This window comes from Erigeron canadensis, chromosome 1 (assembly GCF_010389155.1).
Source record: "Erigeron canadensis isolate Cc75 chromosome 1, C_canadensis_v1, whole genome shotgun sequence".
Lineage (NCBI taxonomy): Eukaryota > Viridiplantae > Streptophyta > Magnoliopsida > Asterales > Asteraceae > Erigeron > Erigeron canadensis.
Window position 1 is genome coordinate 41,467,684 of NC_057761.1, and position 17,889 is coordinate 41,485,572.

The window sequence follows — 17,889 nt, forward strand, 5'->3', positions numbered from 1 at the left end:
TAAAAAAAAATATTTTTAAAAATATAATATGAAAACTAATATTTTTATATTTTACATCATTTTTTATCTTTAATATAATTTTATATTTTAATTTTTTTAAATGTAATATATTTAACTTTTTTAGATTAATAAAACTAATCTATTATAATTTTCTTATTTAATTTTATAGACATTAATAGTTAATGTTTTTAATGATATAATCATGGAAAATAATATTTTTATATTTTACATCATTTTTTATCTTTAAAATTAATTTTTAATGTTTTAACAATAATTTTTTTTTTAATATAATACGTTTTTATTAAATTATTTTGTATAGAATTTTTAGATCAAATGTTGATGTCATATACCTTATTTAAATTTTATAGATTTAATTTTATTTTATTAAATTTAAATAATTATTATTTCTTTATTTAAGTTTGTAGACATTAATAAAAAATATTTTTAATAATATAATATGGAAACTAATATATTTATATTTTACATCATTGTTTATCTTTAATATTAATTTTATATTTTAATTTTTTAAATGTAATACGTTTTTATTGAATTATATTTTTGCATAAGATTTTTTCCGAATAAAATTTGGTTATAAGGATTTTGGTATATAACGTTTTTATTAAATCAATGTTTTGAAAACCGAACTGGTTGTCAAGCCTGTCTTCTTAATAAAGAGCTAGAAAACAAATATGGAGCGTATATTAAGTTATCACAATTATATATTAAAAAATAATTCTATAAAAATCTGGTTAAATATTTAGCAACTATTGATATTATAAAAATTTAACATGTCATTAATTATATATGTTCCCTGCATATTACGTAGGTAATAATCTAGTTTGATGTCTATAATACAAAAAAATAATAAAATTAATTAAAACAAGCGTGCTATTTTTTTATTTTTATTTTTACGTTTTTTGTTTATTTATTTTTTATATTTGTAGTTATTTCCGAATCTTTTTCAGAGCATTAACCAATAAGATTCTAATGGGAGATATTTGTGAGATACAAGATTATAAACTTTGACCCTAAGTACAATAACATTTTGGTCCACATAAAATGATCGGTCAAAGACAATATAGTAGTAGGGAGTTCTTTAGGTGTTCCCCATACGGCCATACTATATTTGGACCATAAAAAATCTTAGGTAACGGTTCCACACTTCCACTTGCTTTATATTGGCCCATCAGTTTTCTTTTACTAAACACAAATTGGGAAATTTAATAATATAAATGCACGATTACACTCTCTTAATTAGACTCATCTACAGCATCTGTTCTTCCTCCTTGCTGTAAGAAATCATAAACAGAAATAAAGATAAGATAAACATGTACAAACTTACTCGCGCATATAACATGAAAAATATAGACATATGGTTTTATGTTTTAAGCACTTAGTTTTGAATGTTTTGCATAAGGGTGTTTCCTTTCACCTACTTTTCATAATTTCTCTCCTATCTCTTCTCTTCCGTCATGCAAGAAATGTCCCTCCCTCCTTCCCCCCTAATGACTGCATATAAAATATTCTGTACGTACTTCCTAATTAAATTTAAAGAGTATGTGCTACTCCGTACCTTTTATTATATAAATGATCAAGATTATGGATAAACTGATAATCAAAATAACCCCAACTATGATAGCAATGATTATCCATGGTACTTTCTTCGAGCCACAACATTGATGATCTTCGTTATAGTTATAGTCTCCATTACCATTATTATTACCTGCATTGATCCATATAGTATTCATAATATACATAATAAATCATATATATTCATGATAATCAGTATATATAGCAAACAATGAAAATTATTCAATAGTATATTAGCGTTTACCGATTATAGGGTGAACCTCAAGATCCTTATATTGAAGATAACATTTTCCCAAGTACATATCACCCGAACTTGATGTCTCACATTGTGATCTCAGTCGTCCGCGTGCATATATAAGACAATCTTCACACTGGCTTGCACTTAAATCTTGTATGCATTGTGCTACACCCTGCACGCTCCCAAACCCACCCTTACGGAAATATTGACCGTTCCAAGTCACTAGATACGTTAATGCATCATCTACATGGTTCAAAGCGTCCGAATTATAACCAACTGTAGGGCCACAAATCTTCAACACCTCCGTTTTGTCCTCCACACCAAAAAAGAACGTGTTATTGTACATAACAAAACATCCATCTAATTGTATGGATCCACCAACCGATACATGACAAGTTGTTCTGAGTTGACTCACGGAGCTGGCTACGCAGTCTCTACAATCAGAACAACTAAGATCACTTTGACATTGGTAAAGACCATAAACAACGTCACGTTGTGAGCTTCCCGGTGGGGAGATTTTGAATTTGTTGAAGGTGGTGACGGATGCAGAGTTCACTAAGGAAGTGAGCAATGTGTTGAGATTTGATTCATAAGGTGTCGTCGGGGTGTAATATGGTGAAGAGCATTCGGTGTAGATGATGGAGTTTCCGGCACACATTGGTAATATCAGGGATAAGATGAAAATTAAGGGGATGATGAGCAGAGGCGATATAAGTTGTGTCATATTTGAAGCAGCTATATTTCAAAACTTCCATGAGCTTTGATTATATATACACACAGATTGATACATACATACGATATATGTATGTATTTCTTATTAATTTCCAACTAACATTTACAGAAAAAGTCGACTACCTCTTTGGCACTGCCCTTAATTTATCAATTTGCAAAGACTTGTTGGCAGCAATGGTCTCCTACCATATTTCTCTATCTCTCTCAGTAGCCAGTATTAATTCAACTCTTCAGTCATTTTCTAGATAAATAATTCAACACCAATTTAATGATGTAATTTCGTAGTGTTTTCCAATCTGACCTACAAGTTGATTCTTATGAGGGAATGTACGTACGTTGTTAAGTAGTGTCTAGCTATTTAGTCATTTTTTCCCCATATATTTATATCTAACTACTGTATATAACTTCGATTAATGATAGATGTTTCGTACGTAGAGCTTTCCAATTTGCACTACTCTTATAATTAAAAAGGGAATGTTGTTAATTAAGTGGTATAAGCAATATTGCTGATCAATAAGCGCGCTGTTTTCCTTTTCAAATGTAAAAGAGAAAAAATAAAATAAAAACAGATAACGACATAACGTTGAGCAACTTTTATTAGCGATTACATAGAATATACTGTAATCAGTTTTGCTGATCAAATTAACTCGCGCTGCAATGATATACTCGTAAAAGCTATAGGTATATATTGAATCTGCTTTGACTGATCTCTTAAATAATGATCACTTTAAAGTTCAAATATCTAACTTAATTACACATATATCATGCATGCATGAATTGCTTAGACTTCATAGATGCACCATGATTCGGTACTTTTGAATGGACAGTAAGAGGAGTTTGGCATTGGCCTTCCACAAAATGGATTATTTTTCATCCTTGCCACTTCCTCCTCAGCTTGATTTGCCTTTTCCTTGGCTTCTTTTGCTTCTTTTGTCGCTGATTCTGCTTCAGTTTTGACTTGTTTTACCTGGTTCTTGGTTCTTTCTAACTCCATCCTGATTTTTATTACCTTTTTGTGTACTAGTCATCCACAAAAGTTATTTACATGAAATATATATTAGTTTCATTATATACACACCAACGATCGCGCTATAAATATATATATACTTCAAATAAAACATGTAATACGTGTATGTACGCATTACATTTCTAAACTTTATTCTTTTATAGATTAATTTCTAGCAACATATTGTGCTATAGTAACTTACGGTGTTTGTTGCAGCAGTTCTTAATGGAAATAGTGGCAGATAAGGTCAAACCTCCGCCTGCAAGTGCGGCTAAAATATACCCAATCACCTTCCATATATTGCTATCGTTTCCTCCTTCACCATTCTTACTACAACTAGAGGTACAGTTGTTTTTTCCACGATGATTGTCATTACCTGCTGCATTTATTTATAATTAATTATATATGCAAAATTGATCGATACATTCAAAGGGGTATATTTGGGTGTTTCTGAAAACTGCGTTTTGAAAATGTATGCATGTCATAACTTGCTTTCAACTTAAACTGTGTTTTCTAAATAAAAATGCAAAAAATCGCTTATATATTCAGTCAAACACATATCTTTCTAACAGAAAATTAGTACGTATAATTTAGGACAAGGTCAGGGAGCAAATTAATGGTTACCTTGATCAATGTATCTAATATAACATTTTCCTAAGTACATGTCGCCCCAAGTAGAGGTCTCGCACTCTGATCTCAACCGTCCACACGCCTCTGAAAGACAATCTTGACAATCGCTTGCGCTTAAATCTTGTACGCATTGTGCCACACCTTGTATGCTTCCAAAATCACACGAACGGAAGTATTGCCCATTTCCCGTGATTAGATTTGCTAACGCAGCATCTACGCGGTTCAAAACCTCAGAATTATAACCAACTGAAGGCCCACATCTCTTTAATACCTCCATGTTGTCCTCAACTCCAAAAAATGATGAATTATCGTATTTCACCAAGCATCCGTCTAATTGTATTCCACCACCTTTTGAAACCGGGCAATTAGTCTTTAATTGACTTACGGAATTAGTCACACACTGTTTACAGTTGGAAGAGCTAAGGTCGGCTCGACATTGAAAGAGACCATACACAACGTCGTTTTGTGAGTCATATCCGGGAGGGGAAGAGATTTGAAATTTGTTGAAATTGTAGATTGAAGACGAGTCAACTAAGGAGGTGAATAGTGAGTTGACATTGGACTCATAAGGAGTCATCGAGTCAAAATAGAGCTGAGAACATTGGACGTATATGTCAGAGTCGTTTGTAGTGGGAATTGATAAGACGGAGATGAACATGATCAGATAAGATATAAAGAATGAGAAAAAGAGAGTTGTAGGTTGTATCATTTTTAGTTACAAACAATCTCAAACCTCTATTAATTAAGTATAAGTTTGGAACATGTGTCATATAATTATACATATATAGACAACCAGACACGCACAGCATAAAAATCTTTATTGTATATTTCATCAACTGGAATTAATGTAAACTAGATTTACAATATATGTATATATTTCCAATTTCCAATTACAGAAAAAGTTGAGTCTTCCATTGCAATTTTATCATTTTGCATAGACTTGTAGAAGTGGTCTCCTGCCATCTTTTGCTATATACCTATACGGGAGTATCTTTCTCGGTATTCAACTCTCCAGTCTATTTAGTCATTTTCTTAATTTCCCATCTATATTTAATTTAAATAAATAAATAAATTCAAGCCATGATATTTTGTTGTATTTTCCAGTTTGCGCAACGATTTGGATATTCTCGTAATTAAGAGAATATATGTACGTTATTAGGTGGTATAATAATAATAATAATAATAATAATAATAATAATAATAATAATAATAATAATAATAATAATAATCTACCAATATACTAAAACAGTCTTTATTCGACACATAGCACAATATTTAAGCGACACGTGTATTTTTAGTCTAATAAAATTATTAAAAAAAATTTACCTTTTAGAATTGATATATAACTAGCTAATTATCCCGGGTTTAACCCGGATATTTCTAAACAAGTTTCGTAAATACATGTTTATTATTATAATGAAACATAAAAAAAAAACGTAAGTAAAAATGTCTATATTTTAAAGGCAAGTAAGCAATATTATTATACATTAGGCTTATATTACATTGGGCATGAAAGATTTAAAAACTTTCAAATAAAGGGACTAAAAATTTAAATTCAAAAGATGATGTCATAAATTAATTAGATAAATAATACATAATTAATAAGAAAAAGTCTAATGATACCAAATAATATTTGAAAAAAAAAATATTATGTCATCACAATCTTACTTTATTTATATAAGATTAGAATTAGTATAAAATTAATTAATTAATCTTATCGTACTAGAATTAGAATAAGAGTTATGAATTAACTATATTTTATTTTTAGTGTATTAATATTAATTTAGGTAATGTCGTACGTATATCTTAATTTTACTATTACTATTACTATTATTATATTATATTATATTATATTATTATTATAATATTAATTTATTTCATAATCACGAATCATGTAAAAACGTATATTCAAATTTCTTTATGATACGATTTATATATGTAACACCTCAAGATTTTAAGGTAAAAGAAATTAATCCCTTTTTATAGTTTTGGCATTAAATTAATTTCCTAGTATTTTATTTTTAGATATGGAGTTAATTTAGTTGAAACTTTAGCGGATAGCGGGTATAATACCCACATTTTTTAGAGATGGGTCGTGGCACCCATAGAAAATGTCAGCCACATCTCCTTTTTCCACCTTTACACTTCATTTTGTTCTTCCAAAAATTTCTTCATGCAACCTTCTTCCATTCCTTTCAAAATCAAGGGTTAATTATTCAATTCAAAGGAAAGGTTATCCATAATAATCATTATCATCATCAATTTCTATCAAGTAAATTTAAAAGCTAGGGTTTGGGTGGTGAAGGGTGGTGGCCGAAAATTGAGAAGAAAAAGGGAAGGATTTGTGGATTTAAAATCTCAAGTAATTGCCTTCCATTGTTGAGGTAATGAATTTCCCCAATCTAGCTTTGTCAATTCTCTTGAAAATTAGGGTTCATGAGTGAACCAATTTGGGGGTTTTACTAGAAAAATGATTTATGGTTAATTTTTTCCCAATTCCTTAGTTAACCTAGTTGTCATTGAGTTATATGATATGTTTGATTATGAAAATAATGAGTGCATGTGATAAATTTGAGTTCTTGAGAAAAGATGAGTTTTGACTAGTCATGGAATTGTTGATGAAAATGGTAGATTGAACTACCTAGTGTGTTTGTTAAAGAAAATGAAGCTCAATGACAAATGGGTTGGGTTTTGGATTTAGAAAGGCTAGTGATTGAGTATGACTAGGTTGAACTAGTCAAGTTGTGAATGTAAGCTTATGCATTTTATGTGATGATCATAGGTTGAAGCTTGTTGTGCATAATCGTTTTAGCTTTATTTTCCAAGTTGCGGAGGAGGTGAGTATATTTGCATACCTTTATGTATACATTTGGCCAATTACCATGAGATGTGAATGTTCCAAGCATGGTAATTGGTTCGGCGTTAAGCCCATGGGGGGCTTAGTTTATGAGGCCTAAGAACCTCCGGGCCTAAGAATCCCGATAGATATAATTGTTATGATAGCTTAGCTTATATGGATCCATATATGTGTTGTTAGAGTGCAAGGTGAGCATGTAAATATGTCATGACGATGCCATAGGTTACATGTAATAGTCCTTGTACATGCCCTCCTTCGTATTCGTAAATGTATGCAAGTATATTCACTAAGCCTTTGCTTATATTTTTAGATGTTTACTCTTTTATAGGTGGTTCCGGAAGAAGGAACTAATTCTAGTTGAATTGAAGTGTTGATTTTTGGAGTGCTAGTTGACTCGAAGGTATTTTTGGCCATTCGCGGAAGAATGGTATTCTTTTGGTTAGAGACTTAGTGCATCCCACCTCATATGGCTCTTGGTACAATCTTGGCATTTTGAATCTTATGGATATGTAAATTGTATATTGTGGTGTTTGTAACTAGTCTTGATAAATTTGAAGTCAAAATGGTGTTTTGGATAATGGGGCAAATTGGGTAAAGTACCCATGAGTTGTTATCTTTGTACATTCTGTTGAATGAAGTTTGTAAGGATATTACTTTACCTTTTAAGTTCAAATTGTGTCCATAATCAGTGTTTGAAAGCTTGGAAATGAGTCTTAAAGATTGCAAGTTGAGTCAAGTGTCATATAGGGTCATTTTGTTGTTCAGCGAAAATATGTGGCACATACAGAAAATGTATGTGGCACAGTTTTGGATCTGTTCGGATTTTAGTCATTTGTGTGGCACATACAATTTGGATGTGGCACATGAAAAACTTGAAGTCAGGATATGTGGCACATGAAATACAGCATGTGGCACATATTTGCTTCTGTTCAGATTTTACCTCAAAAATGTGGCACATGCATGCGTAAAAAAAAAAAAAAATTCTTAGTTTTTCTTTAATCGAGTGGTGTCGTTACAATATAACTACCGTACATCGTACGAGTACTAGGACTAATAATATAACTAAAAGATGGGGTTGGGGGTACACTTAGCACCCCTAATGCCTCTCCTTTAGCCTAATACTCACTCCTTATTAATCCTCTATTTTTTTAATATTTATTTAATAAAAAGTGACCAACCTTTAATGAAAAAATCTTATAAAAAAATCTTTATTATTATTATTATTATTATTATTATTATTATTATTATTATTATTATTATTATTATTACCTATCTACACTTTTTGTTTCTCTTTTTGTTTAATAAAAGTTAAAAAAAAAGGTAATCTGAAATCAATATTTATATGGAGTTGATTTTCACATATTTCTTCTTTAGCTTTCGTATTGATTAAATTGTGATAATATTGGTCATACACTTTTTGTTTCTTTTTTTAATTAACTAAAGTTGGAAAAAAAAGGGTAAACTGGAATCAATATTTATATGTTGTTAATTTTCATATGTTTCTTCTTTAGCTTTCGTATTCATTAGTCATACACTTTTTGTTTCACAATTATTATAAGATTTATATATCTTGATACTACTCGTCCAATAGACAGGCCTGAGCACTAGTATTAGTTTATACAAGAAAACAGTTTCTACGTAAAGACAACTGAGGTGACAACGTCCGGCTCTGCTTACCATGGATGAAAAATAGTGATGTAAAAATAACCTTTAAAATTGACTACGATAATAACAACGGGACCCAATCTTTGTAAAAGTGAGATATGTGGGTGGTAAGATATAGATAGTTTTGTCTCTACCTAATTGACTACTAAATTATATATTATAACTTTCATGTTGGGACATTAATGAGTTTTAATTTTATTACATTCTCATTACTACTTATTATAACAAAGCATAACCCTTAGAACCGTTCCATCATTAGAAGACATTATTTTAGATACTAATGTCAAGATTATAATATTATCATATTTTATGATGTCCTATATAATACGACCAGTTAATTATGTTAATTTGAAATTAATATGTTTATTCAATGTATTAAGCAGGAAAATAATCAAAACAAATTTCATCTTTCAAAATAAATGTAATGCAACCTTTAACTACTTTTGATTAAAAAAAGAAGAAGAAGAAGAAACTAAATCACATATCAATATATTAGAACATATTATATATTCAATGTACTTCTTAGGGGAAATCATTTTTAAAACCTAATTGGAAAGATAGTACATATCATTTACAAATTTTTATTGTGTATTTATTTGATTCACAAAAGTTGAAAAAAGCTACAACATATACCAATGGTTGTTTTAAAGTGAACATCAATTGGTCGTTGGAACTGAACATTCACTTTAAATTATTGTTTGCGGATTTTTGTCGATTTTCAAATTGAGAATACAAAGGAAAAGAAATGGGAAGTGGGTTCATTTTCATTTTAAATTGACATAAATGTACTCGTTTTACATAAGAAGACTGTTTGCCAACTAGATATAGGGTCTGTTTGACAAGGGGATTTTAAGAGCTTTTAAGGGCTTAAAAGCCCTTAGCTTTTAAAAATAAGCTCATTTAAAAATTATAGCCCTGTTTGATAATACATAAGAAATCAAAAGCCCCAGCCCCGAAAAACTCCTAAAATCCCCAAAAGGTCTTTAAAATAAAAGCTCGTAGGAAGAGAGTTGAAAAAAAAGCCCCAGCCCCTAGCCCCAACCTCAAGCTCCAGCTCCAAACCCTTAACTATAGCCCCAGCTCCAAACTTTTGTGCCAAACATACCCATATTATTCCACATAGTTTGATATATTAAATTGATGACATTACAATACAATCTCCCTATATAATTAGATTAAACCCGACTGACCGAAAATATAAATTAAAAATATATTAAAAATTATAGTATTATCCATAGTTTATGATATCATTCAAACTATAAGATTAGATGCAAATAAAAAGATTATGAATATATGATATGGGGAAATATAAAATGTTGTTAATAACATTATAAATTGCTATTAATAGCATTACTGCTACTCTCACAAAAGTCCCTCCCCCCTTGTTTGCCACATGATAAATCAATAATCACCCCCCCCCCCCCCCCCCCCCCCCAAAAAAAAAAAAAAAATGTGAGGGCAACAACAATCAACTAAATGCTGTTAACAGCATATTGGATATCCCCATATGATATATGTCAAATAAACAATTTATATGTGAAAGTTATAATAATAGTAATACTCCGTAATAATAAGAAGAATAACTAAAATAAAAATAGAGAAAATCGCGACAATAGCTAATTTTCGTTGCGATTGTACCAAAATAGCCAAGTTTTTTCGGATTAACACAAAATATCCAATAAAATCGCATTAAAAAACCAAAATTACAATAAGAAATGAAAAATCGCAACAAGAAATGCAAAAAAACAAAAGAAAGCGAGAAATGTCAAAATCGCAATTCGCAACTCGCAACTCGCAATTCACAATAGTTTGACTTTGACTTCTTCTTTTTCTTTTTTTTTATAAAGATACCAGTTTATTATATATAGTACATGAATACAAAGCTTCAAATATATAAGAAACATACTAGAAACATATTAATAATCCCCTAAGTTAATAGTCCCGAAAGGAGATGATTGTGAAGTTGATTTTGATTTCTTTTTTGATTTTGATGAAGATTCATACTCTTTCGGTGGAGGATCTTCATCAAAATCAAAAAGGAAATCAAAATCAACTCATACAAAGTCCGGCCTTACGGTACCTGCCTTAGTCCAAAGTCTGAAGTCTTAACTCATACAATAAGTACGTCCAAAGCACAACAAACAAACGCATAATCACACACATACAACAAGATCAAAGCACGTCAAATGGCACAAGTAACTCTATACGCACAGACTCAATATTGAACATAAACAGAATTCGACAAAACTGTTTAAAAAAAAACAAGTATACTTTTCACCCCAAAACATGTAAAAAAAGGGGCTACGAAACGCACCTGAAAGAAGCACAAGCACAAATATCCTATATCAACGAACAGGAACACGAACTATCAGAAACACTGAAACAAGCTCACTATTTGTCCAAAAGTCCTACATTGTCCACAAGTCACCCAGTATGAACTTGGATTTAATTGTACTCGTGTGTGTCCTATACTAGTGTCTTAGGAAATGCCATTATGTCTCGGTCTTGTTGTCCTTATAAATTGTCCACATGAAAAGATTCTTTCAATAATGTCACATTCGTAATGTTTATATCTTAACATATATTTATATGGAACGTCATTATAAAATATGTTAAGTCTGGAAGGTCATATAATTTGTACATCGTCTTTACAACGTCTTTTATTCTTTGCATTTATATATAGTCGTTATAAAGTATATGAAGTCCGATAAGTCATTAACTATCGTTATACGAATGTGTAATTTATATAGCTTGTTCAAAGTCCTCCTTATAATTAATAATTTTTCATTTCAAATTATTCTTTGTATATATATATATACATATGACTATAGTTAAATTAATTCATATATATATATATATATTTAATTATTCTTTAATTCAATCTTTAAACAAAAACTTAATTTACCAAAAATACTAACACTTTAATTTTGACTAAAACAAATCTTAATCCAACTTTAACCAAAAATCCAATAATTCCCAAAATAATTTTGACCAAAGAATTGCCGTTGACCAGAGTTGACCGGCGTTGACCGGTGAGAAAACGATTCCCAAAGTTAGATCTAAACACATTTTTAGGACCAAAATCACTAATACAATTCGGACCTATGCTAGATCTATCCGAAATCGACCAAGATTTCGTATATACCCACGATTTTTATCATTTTTCGATTTACATACATGTTATAAAGAATCGAAAATACAAAACACACATCAATCTAAACAAGAACATGGATTTCGGATTCAAAGTATTCGGATCTAAAAGTTTTCGGATCATAGTTTCCGGATTTCAAAAGATTTCGAGCTTAACAACTCGGATATACAAAGATTTCGGTACAATCTTCATGGATTTCAAGGGTTCTCGGTTCAAGATTCGAACATAGCAAGATTTCGGATCACTTTTCGGATCTAATGATTTTCACATAACCAAAACCGCATATATATATATACACATATATACAAACTTTAGAATTTTCAAAAGAAGAAGGAGAAGAAGACCCGATTTATATATATATATAAGAAAGGATTTCGGATATATATTTATGTATATATATATTCCACCAAAAATATATATTATAAAACAAAATTCGGATTTAATCATATATATATATAAACATAATACAACTGATTTATAAATATACCAAAGGTAAAGTTTTCGGATCTAGACAATAATAGATAAGAAAAGTTCGGATTTATATATATATATCCGTAAATATGCGTATTTTTCAAAGAAGAACACGAATTTGATGAAGAACAAACGAATCAAGCATTGATTTATGCCATTCTTACCAAGAACTAAAAGAAAATAAGAAGAAGATGATGATTGATGGTGGTTCGGTGGTGGTCTTGTGGCTGCCGATCGGTTTTTGAGAGGAAGAGGGGAAGAGGGGGCGGCTGGAGAAGAGAAGAAAGAGAGGGAGAAAGGTTTGTGAGAATGAAGGGGGGGGGGGGGGGAAGTTAGGGTTAGGGTTTTTGTTAAGTCTTTGACTCCCTTGCCTCACCCCTTTGACCTTCTAATAAGTCATTTGACCCGACAATTTAAGGAAACCCGAGACCCGTCAATTCATTTTGTTGATATATTTGATTGTAACTTTTCAATAGCTTTCTAACGGATATAAACATATCTATTTTTACTTATTAAATCTTTAATTGATTTAATTTTTAGTATTTTACTTAATTTGGCATTTCCACAAGACAACTATTATTCCTCCTGTTCTCGAGTCCACGTACAATTTTTCTAAAGTCTAAGTGCTCACAAAGTCCGAAATAAACACAAATCCATTTATTCCATGATAAAGTCTTAGAGTCTAACGACGTACATAACGAAACAAACTAAAAATGACTGGAAAAGTATTTCGGAAAGTACGGTCAGATGACGGTTGTCACACATATATTCATGATTCATAATCTTTTTATTTGCATCAGTCATAATCTTATAGTTTGTATGATATCATAAACTATGGATAATACTATAATTTTTAATATATTTTTAATTTACATTTTCGGCCAGTCGGGTTTAATCTAATTATATAGGGAGATTGTATTGTAATGTCATCAATTTAATATATCAAACTGTGTGGAATAATATGTCTAGTTGGCAAACAGTCTTCTTATCTAAAACGAGTAGATTTATGTCAATTTAAAATGAAAATGAACCCACTTCCCATTTCTTTTCCTTTGTATTCTCAATTTGAAAATCGACAAAAATCCGTAAACAATAATTTAAAATGAATGTTCAGTTCCAACGACCAATTGATGTTCACTTTAAAACAACCATTGGTATATGTTGTAGCTTTTTTCAACTTTTGTGAATCAAATAAATACACAATAAAAATTTTTAAATGACATGTACTATGTTTCCAATTAGGTTTTAAAAATGATTTCCCCCTAAAAAGTACATTGAATATATAATATGTTCTAATATATTGATATGTGATTTAGTTTCTTTTTCTTCTTCTTTTTTTTAATCAAAAGTAATTAAAGGTTACATTACATTTATTTTGAAAGATGAAATTTGTTTTGATTATTTTCCTGCTTAATACATTGAATAAACATATTAATTTCAAATTAACATAATTAACTGGTCGTATTATATAGGACATCATAAAATATGATAATATTATAATCTTGACATTAGTATCTAAAATAATGTCTTCTAATGATGGAACGGTTCTAAGGGTTATGCTTTGTTATAATAAGTAGTAATGAGAATGTAATAAAATTAAAACTCATTAATGTCCCAACATGAAAGTTATAATATATAATTTAGTAGTCAATTAGATGGAGACAAAACTATCTATATCTTACCACCCACATATCTCGCTTTTACAAAGATTGGGTCCCGTTGTTATTATCGTAATCAATTTTAAAGTTAAAGATTATCAGCTAAATTTCTATGTTTGCCGTTAAAAAAACATTTATATATTTTATTATCCGCTAAATTTCTATCTATATGAATGGACTAAACAAAGCGAGTCAATGTCACTTTATGGTACGTACATCATAAGTTATATATTTATATATGAAACACTTTTTTTAAACTTTTATATATCTTACGATCAATAGTAGTTGTTAATGCTCAAATACCTTTTTGAGGGGACCAAAGCTACACTCCCATTATACACCTTTAATTTGATTTTACCACGACTTTGTCTAGTATATATATACGTGTCGCTTCAAGTGAGTTATGTTTTTTTTTAAAAGAAAAAATCATCCAAAAAGGTTTAGCACAATGCTGAGTAATCTATATTTAGATTATCTTATATAGGAGGAATATCTTCTTTTTTTTTAAGAAAAAATGATTTGAACCGACAAGAATACTCTTTTCTTTAAACATTTCTACCTAATATACCTATAGTACCTTTAAATCTTAATTACTCATTTCCTCGCTCTCCTCAAATCTCAACAACTCATTTTTTCTCTCTCCTGTATAAATCATTTTATTTCTCTAATTCATTCAAAATCTTTTATCACAAAAACCGTATATCGATAAATTATAAAAATTGCATGAGTGTTCTTAAAATTTAATGTTTTTTCATTAGAGATATCATTCGATATACTTTCAATGAATTTTTAAATTCGATGGCGGAGCCCGTACAGCTAAGGCATTTCGCTATCACACTTTATGACTTATCACCTTCTAAGACGTATCACCCCCACCATCTCGCCGCTGCAACACGCAGGTTCCATTTCTGGTATATATTAATATATATCAATATATATGTACTAATTTACAATTATTACCCATGCAATATGTCGGGATAATAAAAAATCTTAGTGTTGAACTGTTGATAAAAAAAATAAAATCAAAACAAATAATGATGATGACAGAGCAATGTAATGTGAGAGGTGAGTGGCTATATTTCCATTACTAGTTTTTAGGCCCGTCCATGGACAGATAATCTTAATATATATATATATACTAGGTATTTTACCCGCATGATGTGCGGCTATTTAAATTAATTGTTCAATAAAGTTTTTACCAGTATTATTCATTTTGTAGATACGCATAGTAAATATAAGTAAAACAATATATGAAAGGTAAATTGTAAAGCATGTTATTGAAAAAAATGTCATTAAAGCAAATTAATATGTAAAATAGTAATATGACATGATTAATCACAATGTCCATACATATATTATGTTTATTGTCATGTTCAACCACAAAATATACAGATGTTTCTTTAGTATACAAAAGAACTATAAAAGATGTCATACCGGTCCAAAAGGAAAAACTTGTACAAGGAGTCTAGGGACGTAACCTATTGACGAAATTATCATCTTCGTATAGATATTAATGTAAATAAAAAATACAACTGCTCTTAAATTAAGACTATTAGGGCTATGTGTAAATTGTAACTTACACATCATCATCATCGTGTAAGTTATACAACTTATTACACATGTGTAAGTCGTGGTGGCGGTGGTCGCCGTCACCGGAGAACCATGGTGGTAGTCGGAGATGATCATGGTAGTGGTGGTGGTGGTGGTGGTCGGAGATGGTGAAAAATGAATGATTGAGATTTGGTCATAATGGTCCTAAAATAAGGAGTGATCCTAAAATAATTTCCCCCTAATCAACTATATTCATAAACACACAGTGTCATCTAATATCACAAATACATAGATAGATGGTTATGCATATACAATACAGTATTGAGTCATTACATTGATCAAGCTCTTTCTTTTGATTTATACAGATTAGTAATGTAGAAAAAATTGTGAAGATTTTAAGCTACAACATGATTTATTGGGTTAAAAGGATATCATTTATCTAATTAGAAGATTGAAATTCTAACAATAAAGAAATTATATTATATTATATTATTATATATACATATACTTATAAAATTAAATACGTTGTTATCTTTCCCTAAAAATTTGATCTAATTATAAGTAGAAGTATTTTTCTTCATGACGCATAGCAAACATAATTTTTCTTTTAATACTACTAATTATTACAAATATTTAAAAAGTAAGAAGCTATAATTTCTCAAAGATATAGCACGTGTTTATTTTTATTTAATATTATTTTATACTTGATATGATTTTATAGAATTTATATATATGTTTATTTAATATTTTTTTTTGAGATATACATAAGATAGATAAATAATGCCAAAAAATATAGAGATGCCATGTAAGATTAAATTTTATGTGGCAATGTTATAAGGTAGTTTTGAGTTGAAGATGCCCTGTAATCATCCGGTTAACTACTCTTTTAATAATTATATATATATATATATATGAGAGCATTATTTTGAGAACCCATTTTTTTTGTAGCAACCTTGAGAACCTTTAAATTATGTATTAGATCACATGTTTTTTTTATTTATTCACATTTGAAACGTTATAAAAATACATGTTGTAGAAGAAAGTTTTTTTCAAAACCTTATATATACCCATTTGTTTACATGTGAATGAAAACGTGAACATATTCATTCACAAGTTCACAAAATGCTACTTTGAAGGTTTTGCAAAAAAGTTTCTTCTACAACATACTTTTTTATATCATTTCATATGTGAATGAACAAAAAAAACATGTGAATAAATAAATTATTTAAGAGTTCTCATGGTTCTTACAAAAAAATGGTTCTCAAAATAAAGAAACTCTCTCTCTCTATATATATATATATATATATATGTATGTATAAGGGTGTATTATTTTAAAACTAATATTAAATTAGGACCACTATGACCAAATCTCAATCATTCATTTCTCTCACCCTCTCCTCAAATCTAAAATTCCATTTTCCAGAATACGACGAAGGCGGCATCTCCGGCGACATTTCTGGCAAGAATCAGTTTCATTCTCCGGTGGATACGGTACATGTGTTGCCTTCATCCGTTCTAAAGGGGTTTTTACCGGACGCATATTGTGACAACCATCAAAATTCCATTCAACAGGATTCTTAATTGAAATCAATTATGATGTTCTTTGCTTAATTTCCAAAATAATTTAAGCTATTTAAGGCATGATTAGGTGAGCAAGTGCATGTTTAAACTTTCTAGTTGATCATATGAGTAATCAATCTATTGTATGAACTATTTTAGCAAGATTTAAAACCATGATGACGAGCAACTAAGAAAATAAAAATGTTATATTCCGTGAAAAATCATAAAACATTTATTTTTCGTGTGAGTCTTTCTCGTATGGACTTAAGACTTTGGGAAACCTAATTTCTAGTATTTCTTCACTCAATGATGATTTTTAATTCATAAAATAACACACTCGAAAAATCAGAAAATTTATTTAAAGTCGTGAATAGTAAGGAGGTTTAAATTAATTAATTAACTAGATATTTCTTAAACCATTAGGTTTTGAACACATCACCCTTTTCTATATCATTTCACCACATTTTGAACACATCACCATCTTTTATAAACATTACTTTTAAGTTATAAAAAGCTAGTAAATATTCTATATACTTAAACAAATTATATAAACTTATAAAACTAGATATTTGTTCTAAACCATAGCAAATTGAACACATCACCACTTTCCTTATACTTCCACCATAAATCCACTACATCACCACCTTAGAAAAACTTGATGAATCACCTCCTTATCACCACCACAAACTACGGCCCCCCCTCCTCATTTTTACCATTCATTTTTCAAAACTTTTACTATAAATAACAAGCTTATGTCTTCATTCCAATTTGCTAATTCAC

General features: G+C 29.7%; 2 protein-coding genes across 2 annotated transcripts; both read right to left on the minus strand.

Moving 5' to 3' along the window:
• Positions 1-1,823: 1,823 nt before the first annotated feature.
• LOC122592615 (plasmodesmata-located protein 7-like) lies at positions 1,824-2,552 on the minus strand. Its single transcript, XM_043764894.1, has one exon. The coding sequence runs from the start codon at positions 2,550-2,552 to the stop codon at positions 1,824-1,826; it is 729 nt and encodes a 242-aa protein (XP_043620829.1).
• A 754-nt stretch (positions 2,553-3,306) lies between these two features.
• On the minus strand, positions 3,307-4,905 carry LOC122592624 (plasmodesmata-located protein 6-like). The gene is made up of 3 exons (XM_043764907.1): positions 4,191-4,905; positions 3,769-3,942; positions 3,307-3,580 (listed from the first exon to the last, which is right to left on the minus strand). Exons 1-3 carry the CDS (start codon positions 4,903-4,905, stop codon positions 3,342-3,344), a joined length of 1,128 nt encoding a protein of 375 aa, XP_043620842.1. The 3' UTR covers positions 3,307-3,341.
• Between the last annotated feature and the right edge of the window lie 12,984 nt (positions 4,906-17,889).

Excerpts from the sequence above, each read along its gene's own strand:
- LOC122592615 (XM_043764894.1), bottom strand. The coding sequence starts at position 2,552 with ATGACACAACTTATATCGCCTCTGCTCATCATCCCCTTAATTTTCATC.
- LOC122592624 (XM_043764907.1), bottom strand. The coding sequence starts at position 4,905 with ATGATACAACCTACAACTCTCTTTTTCTCATTCTTTATATCTTATCTG. Across the intron at positions 3,943-4,190 it reads TATTAGATACATTGATCAAG|GTAATGACAATCATCGTGGA; the intron begins GTAACCATTAAT and ends TAAATGCAGCAG. Across the intron at positions 3,581-3,768 it reads GAACTGCTGCAACAAACACC|TACACAAAAAGGTAATAAAA; the intron begins GTAAGTTACTAT and ends GTGGATGACTAG.